The sequence below is a fragment of the Aphanomyces invadans genome (assembly GCF_000520115.1).
Source record: "Aphanomyces invadans strain NJM9701 unplaced genomic scaffold supercont1.23, whole genome shotgun sequence".
Taxonomy (NCBI): Eukaryota; Oomycota; class Saprolegniomycetes; order Saprolegniales; family Verrucalvaceae; genus Aphanomyces; species Aphanomyces invadans.
In genome coordinates this window covers 277,520-285,175 of record NW_008580168.1, presented here as the reverse complement: position 1 = coordinate 285,175, position 7,656 = coordinate 277,520, and the positions used below count along the sequence as shown (strand labels likewise).

At 55.8% G+C, this 7,656-nt stretch overlaps 5 protein-coding genes and 1 non-coding gene across 6 annotated transcripts; 2 read left to right on the top strand and 4 right to left on the bottom strand.

Annotated features, from left to right (window-relative positions):
- The first annotated feature begins 3 nt into the window (after positions 1–3).
- H310_09838 (hypothetical protein) lies at positions 4–817 on the top strand. Its single transcript, XM_008876013.1, has 3 exons — positions 4–363; positions 416–546; positions 617–817. The coding sequence occupies exons 1-3, from the start codon at positions 53–55 to the stop codon at positions 754–756; spliced, it is 582 nt and encodes a 193-aa protein (XP_008874235.1). The 5' UTR covers positions 4–52; the 3' UTR covers positions 757–817.
- Positions 818–1,266: 449 nt separating this feature from the next.
- On the bottom strand, positions 1,267–1,347 carry H310_09837. The gene has a single exon. It is a non-coding gene; the product is annotated as a tRNA-Ser (tRNA).
- Positions 1,348–1,529: 182 nt separating this feature from the next.
- H310_09836 (hypoxanthine phosphoribosyltransferase) lies at positions 1,530–2,882 on the top strand. The gene is made up of 4 exons (XM_008876012.1): positions 1,530–1,673; positions 1,722–1,796; positions 1,852–2,182; positions 2,233–2,882. The coding sequence occupies exons 1-4, from the start codon at positions 1,563–1,565 to the stop codon at positions 2,472–2,474; spliced, it is 759 nt and encodes a 252-aa protein (XP_008874234.1). The 5' UTR covers positions 1,530–1,562; the 3' UTR covers positions 2,475–2,882.
- On the bottom strand, positions 2,372–2,901 carry H310_09835 (hypothetical protein). Its single transcript, XM_008876011.1, has one exon. It carries the CDS (start codon positions 2,859–2,861, stop codon positions 2,556–2,558), a length of 306 nt encoding a protein of 101 aa, XP_008874233.1. The 5' UTR covers positions 2,862–2,901; the 3' UTR covers positions 2,372–2,555.
- A 249-nt stretch (positions 2,902–3,150) lies between these two features.
- H310_09834 (hypothetical protein) lies at positions 3,151–3,958 on the bottom strand. Its single transcript, XM_008876010.1, has one exon. It carries the CDS (start codon positions 3,949–3,951, stop codon positions 3,292–3,294), a length of 660 nt encoding a protein of 219 aa, XP_008874232.1. The 5' UTR covers positions 3,952–3,958; the 3' UTR covers positions 3,151–3,291.
- A 997-nt stretch (positions 3,959–4,955) lies between these two features.
- Positions 4,956–6,828, bottom strand: H310_09833 (hypothetical protein). The gene has a single exon (XM_008876009.1). The coding sequence runs from the start codon at positions 6,809–6,811 to the stop codon at positions 5,012–5,014; it is 1,800 nt and encodes a 599-aa protein (XP_008874231.1). The 5' UTR covers positions 6,812–6,828; the 3' UTR covers positions 4,956–5,011.
- Positions 6,829–7,656: the final 828 nt, after the last annotated feature.

Genomic DNA, 7,656 nt, shown 5'->3' with positions numbered 1-7,656 from the left:
TAGCGTCGCGACGCGAAGCTAGGACGAACAGCGTACATCGAAACGCGAGGACATGCTTCGACGCCCGATTGCGGTCGCGCAAGGGAGCGGCAGCGGGAGCAGCAGGCGATGGGAGAAGGAAGCATCCGAATTCTGGAAGCACATGCCGACCAAGGACAAGCCGTCGTCGTCGTCTCGGGGCCGTGTGTACGTCGCGGCCGCTCTGACAATTGTCGTTGTTGGCATGGCGTACGTGGTGCACCGTGGCAACGCGGGCTCGACGCCGTTGGCCTTGTCCATCGAAGACACAGTGCGGACCAACTGCACCGCACTGGCCGTGCAATCCAAATGGCACCAGGACATGTGCGAGAAAGTGTGCCCGTCGTACGATTGTGTGCGCTCTCGTCCTTCACTTGGGTAACGATGCGCTTTCCAGGAACGAGTTCAACGAAGCGTGCATGAGCGGGTGCTATTACGGCACGCTGACCGTCACAAAAGCAGTGTGCGCCAACCGCACCCTCGACGCTCCCCAGTGGACGTCGTGTACGTTTCCCATCGATTGTGCCGGTCCGTACGATGCCTTGATTCAATAATGACCTGTGGGTTGGCCCGCGCAACTCACGACGGCGCATGACAGGAGCATGCGTCGAATACGCGCCCGTGCGCCCGATTCCAGCCATGCGAAACGCGTGCGAAGGGGGCTGCAACTCGGTCGTCCCGTCCGCGTGCAAGCGTGCCGTCGACATATTTGACCGCGCTGTCAAGAGCTACAAGTGAACCAGTCCCCCCGCCCCAATCCTTGTAGGAAGGAAATGTTACAGAGACTGGTTCGTCACCCTTTCGGTCGCCCAACAAATACACAAACCCCACCGAGGCATCGTCCTCGCCGGTCGCCCACAGGACATCCTGAGGTCGCCACAACATGCATGCTACTACCATTCGCGTCGACCGGACGCCCCCACGCTTTCGGCACCAGTGCTCTCTTGGCACGTCGGATCTTTCGGCGCAGTGACTTTGACCGTTTGCAAGGTGCTACAAGCTGCCTCGCCCGTGCAAGTTGAACCTCCTGCATCGTACGAGAGACTCCTACATCCAATTCAATCACCGCAAGCTCGACATGAAATACCTCCTCCAGCATCACCGACCACAGCGGGAGTCGGGGATGGGGATTCACCCGTACTTCACATATCCTGTTCCTCCAGCACGACAAGTACGCGACGTCAGATTCCTCCGGGCAAGCGAGCGAGCATGACTTCCACCTTCGACATGCTAAGCGATAAAAAGGACCGACAGCTGTGAGGTTTGAACTCACGCGGGTTACCCCAACAGATTTCAAGTCTGTCGCCTTAACCACTCGGCCAAGCTGTCCCATACAATATCGGAATTTAATTTTGGATCTTTTACCATTTTGCAATGTCGAAGTGGCCTGGACAGCTCCTAGCGTGCTGGAGGGTCTCATCGGTCGTCGCCACCGCTCCGTGCATTGGCAACTCACGAGGAATGGCGGTGGGGCACTACACCAGCGCCGTGGACTGCCGCGATCGTCCGGCCAAGATCGGACGGTGGACAACCCTTGCCCTCGTATGTTGAAGGGATCCAATCAGAGCGGAGAATCGAGCCAGCAATCGCTGCCAGCCGCGAATCTTCTCGAGATGACCCAGGTCCCCGTCGCCGACATGACAAGTACCCCTTCGGTGCGGCGATGGACATGGTAGATAGGTCCTTTCACCTGTCGTGCGTAGCGAAAGGAGCCTATCTTTTTGGCCGACGATGCCATGTACTCCAAGGAACACTTTCTTATCCCCAACCACTACATCGTACGTTTGCCTTACTCTCCGATCGCCATGGAACGATTCGTTGACGCGTTGGTAGGACTACGTGGACAGTGTGTTGATTCCGCAAGGCTTGATCAGCGACCGCATCGAAAAGCTCGCGCAGGACATTCGCGCCGCGTACCAAGGGCAAACGATCCATTTGCTGTGTGTGCTCAAGGGCGGCAGCGCGTTCTTTCACGCGCTGATTGAAAAGCTTCGCATGTTCCACAAGTACAACACGTGCGAGTACGTTCCGTTCACGTTCGACTTTATCAAGGTCAAGTCGTACGATGGGCTGCACTCGACGGGCAACGTCCAAGTGAGCGGCGCCGACTTGACCAAGTTCAAAGGCAAGCACTTGCTGCTCGTCGAGGACATTATCGACACCGGTAAGCACGATTTCTCGCATTGCACCGCGCACTCATAGTGTCGTCGCCAGGCAAGACGATGGCCAAGCTCGTGCCGTACCTTCACGAGTCCGAACCAGCCTCCGTCAAAGTCGCGAGCTTGCTGGAGAAGCGCAACCCCGAGTCGTGCGGGTTCCTCGGCAACTTTGTTGGGTTTTCGATCCCCGACAAGTTTGTCATTGGGTGCTGCTTGGACTACAACGAGATTTTCCGTGACTTGGATCACATTTGTATCATCAACAGCGCTGGGATCGCCAAGTGGGCGCACCATTAACCTAGCCAACTCTCCATAGCTAGCTAGTTCGCCGCCATAAACAACTACGCAACATGTGTCTGGTTGTTATAGGCCGCGGGATTAAGCAGCGGGCTTGTACTGCGCAGGCGTCCACGTCTTCACGGTCAGGCCATGCATACCACCGATCTCTTCCTTGATCACTTCGTTGACCAACCGATGCTGAGCCACACGCGACTTGCCTTCGAACGCCGGTGACACGACCTCGATCTTGTACATAGAGCCGCAGCCGCCAGAGATGTCGTCCACCTGGACGTGCGTAGCATCGAGAGCCTTGAGCAGCGATGCACGCATCGACTCTTCCGCGGTCGTCGCGAACGATCGAACGGCGGCGAGCGTTGCCACACGGCCACTGCGACGGAGCATCATGAACGAACCAATTTCCACGCGGGTGTCTGGATGATCGGCCTCCCGTATCCGGAATATGGGGCAAACCTTCGTCATGGGATAAACCTGCCGTGATGACGACACCGCCAGCACGCGAAATCATTCCCACGAAAAGACAGAATGCACGACGATGAGATTTCCCGCGGCGATGTGGTCCTCGGCTCGAGGCAAAGGCGGCCAAAGAATGCTCAATAGTCAGATGAAGTTGCCGGGCTTTAAGCGGCGCCTTGCGGTCTTTCCCAGGGACGGCGAAGCTGCAGCTACACAGAGGGTCTCGCGGCGAGGGGTTGGGTCAGCATAAATGTGAAGCTGGAACAAACACACTTCACCGCTCTTCGTAGTCCGATAAACTCGATCAGGTTGACTCCCAAGCAAGTTAAGTTAACTGGACATACGTCCTGCCCTACGTCCATCAGCACCAGTCGTCTGTGATGACTCCTCCAGCCACCAACGACGTCCATGCCCCCATGGATTGCATCAAGATCTCGTCCATTGCGTCGCTCCAATCGACGCTCCTCCACAAATCAGCCATGTCGGGCTCGGCAGAATGCGTCCACTTCATCGGGTCGATGTCGGTGACGCCCTTGATCGCATCGGATACGACGGACTTGTCGTCGTCGTCCTCAGAGATCGCACACGACGAAGCCGCTGCTGCAACTCGAAGTTCCTTCACAACTCGTGTGTGTCGGCAGCAGTAGCCGCCGCTGCGGGCATGGGTCAAGCATTCTCCAAACTTGCACTTCCTTCCGCCACCGTGGCGCACGCACTTGTTCACGTTGTGGGCCAAGTTGACACACCCAGGCTCGATACACTTCTTCTTGATAATCGGCCCTGCGTGACGCGTGCAGAGCGTGCCAAGGCGAACATTGCGGTGGCAGCCGTCAACCTGGCATTGTTTCTTTCCACCGTGCTTTACACACAGCCGGCGGGCGTACACTTGGCTGCTGCATCCATCGACGCGGCAGCGCGAGCGGGCTCGGTGAAAGTTGCAGCGCCAGTCGTCGCCCAAAACGGGGTTGTAGCATCCGTTGAAGAAGCACAACGTCGTCGCGGGCGAGTTGTCGAATGCCATGGCAAAATGGTGAATGAGGCCAAGGTTCTGCCCTGGAGCTTCAAGGTTGGGATTAACATATGCTAGAATGTTGGTAGAATTTGTTTTTCCCAAACCGTTGATGTGGCCGGCCACGAATTCGACACTGGAGTAGACCAGAGCAGCGTCGACTGCTGCGCCGATTGGCGCAAGAGAGCGCCGCCGCTGCGCCAGGTTTCGTAGTCCTGTGCACGTACGATCCGGCGGCCGTACTGCTTTCCAGGCATCTAGTCTATGCATGGTGTAAACCCTGAACTGGAGCGGTGTGTCGAGCGATTTTTGGCCATGCGGTCGTCCCATGGCCACAAAAACAAGGCGCCATGCGCTGCACTATCGAGGTAGTAACGCCGCTGACATCTCTACAGCGTGTTGAGTATGCAAAAGTGGACGGGCGCACATTGAATGCATCACTACATGTTCGCCAACCTCCCAAGTCGCTCCAATTGACTCAACACTGTTGCCTGTCACAGAACCCACACACGTCACCTGCCTTTGGTGTCATCCATTTGACGCGACCGCCCCCCCGCGTTGGAGGCCTCTTGTGCCACCTCTTCAACAATGATCTCTCGAATTGCGAGATGTAGAGCCCCCTCGGCCGAATCTCAATCGTCGCCATGCTCACGCATCGAGCGTTGCGTAGTTGCCCATGGTGGGGCTCCGGCTGTGTTGGTCCACCCTGCAGCTAGGAGGGTCTGCTCTGCCAAGCCCACGTGCCCTGACTCTGTTTCCCTTGATGGGGGAGGCAATGGCGTCCATGCCAGGTCGTGCTAACGACAGTCGACTGCCAGTGACTCGCGACCCCCCTCCCGCTGTTAGTCCACGCGGTGAATCGTCGATGGCGAGCGCATCTCGTCATTCCACTGTGCCTTCGAATTCACATTCCGGCGACCATTGAGTTGGCTTCATAGGTTGATCTCCTTGGCAGCGGATCCTAGTGACTCGTCTCCAATGCAGGACGCGATCTCGGACAATTCTGCTCATTCTTTCCGACGCAGTTCCCCGGACGGTGGAGAAGCGGAGGCTCGCGCAAACCGCGTGCTAATTATTGCTTTTTTATCAAGCCAACCTGTGCCAGTTGGTCAAGTCGGCTGGCAGGATAGCCGTCCTGGCGACTACAGACCCGAAGACTATGTACTCTGTAGCCTAACTTCATCTTCCACAACTCGGGGGGCCAGTTCGGGTCTTGGTCGGGCACGACAAAAGTATTGCGTATGCGGAGGTGGCCGTAAAGGTTTTTAAACGTTTTGAGCGCGAGCATGTTTCGCTTCCATCGCAAGTCCCGTGCACTCCAAACAAACCCCAACGTTTCCAACGCGTCACGCCGTTCGTTGGATAGTTCGGCGTTGCGATGACGGAGGGTGTGGACAAAGCTGCCAAATCGGGTGTTCCAGAGTTGACGGGGCCACAGTGGGTCGTTGTCTGGAACGACAAAGTCTGCAGGAACATTCAGGTCGCCATGAAGCCTCTTGTACGTTTCGAGCCCGACGAAATTGGCTTGCCAATGGTCTTCCAAGGCATCCCAGACAAAACCCATCGCGTCCAGTTCATTGCGTTGATCTTGCGAGAGCTTGGACTTTGAACATCGAAGAGTGCACACGACCATGCCGAGATTTTTGCCCCACAAGTAGATTGGCCACTTTGGATCGTCGTGAGGAACGATAAAGTCTGCGTTCATGAGCAAATCGTGATGGGTTGCTTTGTAAATCGCGAGCGCTTCGACGTTCAAATTCCACCGGTGCTTTTGGTCGTTCCACACAAAGTTCATCGCGTCCAGCGCTTGCACAATGGATGGCTGTAAGCGACCCGCGTCGTAGGCCCTTCGAAACCCCGAAATGTCCACAACGCACTTGTGCAAGTGGCTCGGCCACGGAGCGTCACTGGGGACTTTGAACTGGCCGGGGAGGGTCACAAACTTTGTGTGGGGCTGTTGGGTGCGCTGACATTCGACGATTTCCAAGATTTGACGCTGTTTTTGCACCGTGAACAACGGGGGCGAGCTTGCACTCACACCATACTGTTGCAGTCTCCACACAAACCCCATCGCGTTTAGAGCATCGCGTTTCTCTTGAGGCATTGAGTTGACCGATGTGCGTAACCATGATACCACTGACCCGAGTTGCAAGCCCCACATTCCTTTGGGCCATCGAGGGTCGTCGTGCGGAACGACAAACTGCGTCGGCACGGACACGTGACCATGGATGTCCTTGTACATCTTCAATGCGGACAAGTTTGCATTCCAGTGACACGCTGGGGCGTCCCAGACAAACCCCAAGTCGTCCAGCCATCGCTTCTTGTCCGGAGAGAGCGTTGCCTTGGTCTGGCGGAGGTTAGAGACAACATCGTTGAGTTTCATGGCCCACAGCTCCCGCGGCCAGAGCGGGTCGTCCGTTGGAACCTTATAGGTTTGTTGGACCAGCAAGTTGCCGTAGATTTTCTTGTACGTGGACAACGCTAGCTGGTTCTGCTTCCACTTGTGCTGCTTGGGGTCCCACACGAACCCGATTGCATCCAGTTCGGCCACGACCTGCGTGTCCAACCGACCTTCTCGCTTCTCTTTGCGCAGTTGGGTCACTGGAAATAGAATGCCGCGCATCTCAACTGGGTACTTATCACTGAACGGGATTCGGAAGCGCTGCTTGATCGAGATTGTCGGTGGCTGTCCAGCCTCCTCATGAAAGGCTCGGACCACCTCGAGTAGCTGTTTCTGCTTCTCAAGCGTGTACAATGGCTTCTTCGACTGGAGCGGTGTGGATGCCGTGGTCATTGCGCAGGAATCGACCCGCCACGGCGTCTGCACAACCGAGAACGGCCGCCGGCCGCACCGCCACACGCCGCGCAGCATGTTGGTACACTTGCGAATGGATCAAACCAAAGTGTGAACAAGGCTGCCAATCAGAACGAGGAAGTGAAATATATATATATTTCGAAACTTTGGGAATTGTACAAATATATCATTTCAGATTCGCCTATTTATCATCATGATGACAATGCGGCAGACGCTTCCGCATGCGGGCGTTTGGTAAGCCCATGCGGCGAGGACATGCCAGTGCGCAGAGAACGCGGCGAAAGAGATTCGCATTCATGCCCAAAACTAATGCTCCCACGTCCCCGACCCCTGCAACGCGTGGAAGCAGTTGCCATCCACTCGCAGCAACTTTTCTTTGACATACCTCAAAGATCATGCCCTCCATGTTGACCTTGATAAGGTCCGTTTTGTAGTCTGCAGTTTGCTTGGTGTTGTCTCGGAGCTCATGCCACACAACTCCCATCGTCTTCAACACCTCGACTTGTATCAGCTTACCGTTGAACGTATTTTGAGTACGCACGGTGGTAGGCTCTTAGCGATCTACGCGCCATTGCTTGGCGCTCGTGGGTAGCAGCGCAAGATGTTGGGCACTTCTAGAAAGGCTTTAACCCGAACGGTTTGTGCTCTTTAACAAACAGGCCAATGGTCGGTCTTTCACGGATGGATATGACAACTTCGAGTGTCGACCACAAATATAAAAACTTACGCAGGAGTGCCTCCATCCAAGCTTGGGTAGGGACGTTGCCGTCGGAATCACTCTCGAATGAGGTGTAATCCAAACGTTTTGTCGAACGTTCGTCACAACACTTCCGGTGACCCTATTAGTTTCGTCTAGGAACTGTTGAGCCACATCGGCGTGAAATATTTGATCCACAAATCAA

Coding starts and splice junctions, on each gene's coding strand:
- H310_09838 (XM_008876013.1), top strand. CDS start 53: ATGCTTCGACGCCCGATTGCGGTCGCGCAAGGGAGCGGCAGCGGGAGC. Junction 364..415: donor TGCGAGAAAGTGTGCCCGTC/GTACGATTGTGT, acceptor TGCGCTTTCCAG/GAACGAGTTCAACGAAGCGT. Junction 547..616: donor GTTTCCCATCGATTGTGCCG/GTCCGTACGATG, acceptor GGCGCATGACAG/GAGCATGCGTCGAATACGCG.
- H310_09836 (XM_008876012.1), top strand. CDS start 1,563: ATGTTGAAGGGATCCAATCAGAGCGGAGAATCGAGCCAGCAATCGCTG. Junction 1,674..1,721: donor ACATGACAAGTACCCCTTCG/GTGCGGCGATGG, acceptor TGTCGTGCGTAG/CGAAAGGAGCCTATCTTTTT. Junction 1,797..1,851: donor TTATCCCCAACCACTACATC/GTACGTTTGCCT, acceptor ACGCGTTGGTAG/GACTACGTGGACAGTGTGTT.
- H310_09835 (XM_008876011.1), bottom strand. CDS start 2,861: ATGATGCTCCGTCGCAGTGGCCGTGTGGCAACGCTCGCCGCCGTTCGA.
- H310_09834 (XM_008876010.1), bottom strand. CDS start 3,951: ATGGCATTCGACAACTCGCCCGCGACGACGTTGTGCTTCTTCAACGGA.
- H310_09833 (XM_008876009.1), bottom strand. CDS start 6,811: ATGCTGCGCGGCGTGTGGCGGTGCGGCCGGCGGCCGTTCTCGGTTGTG.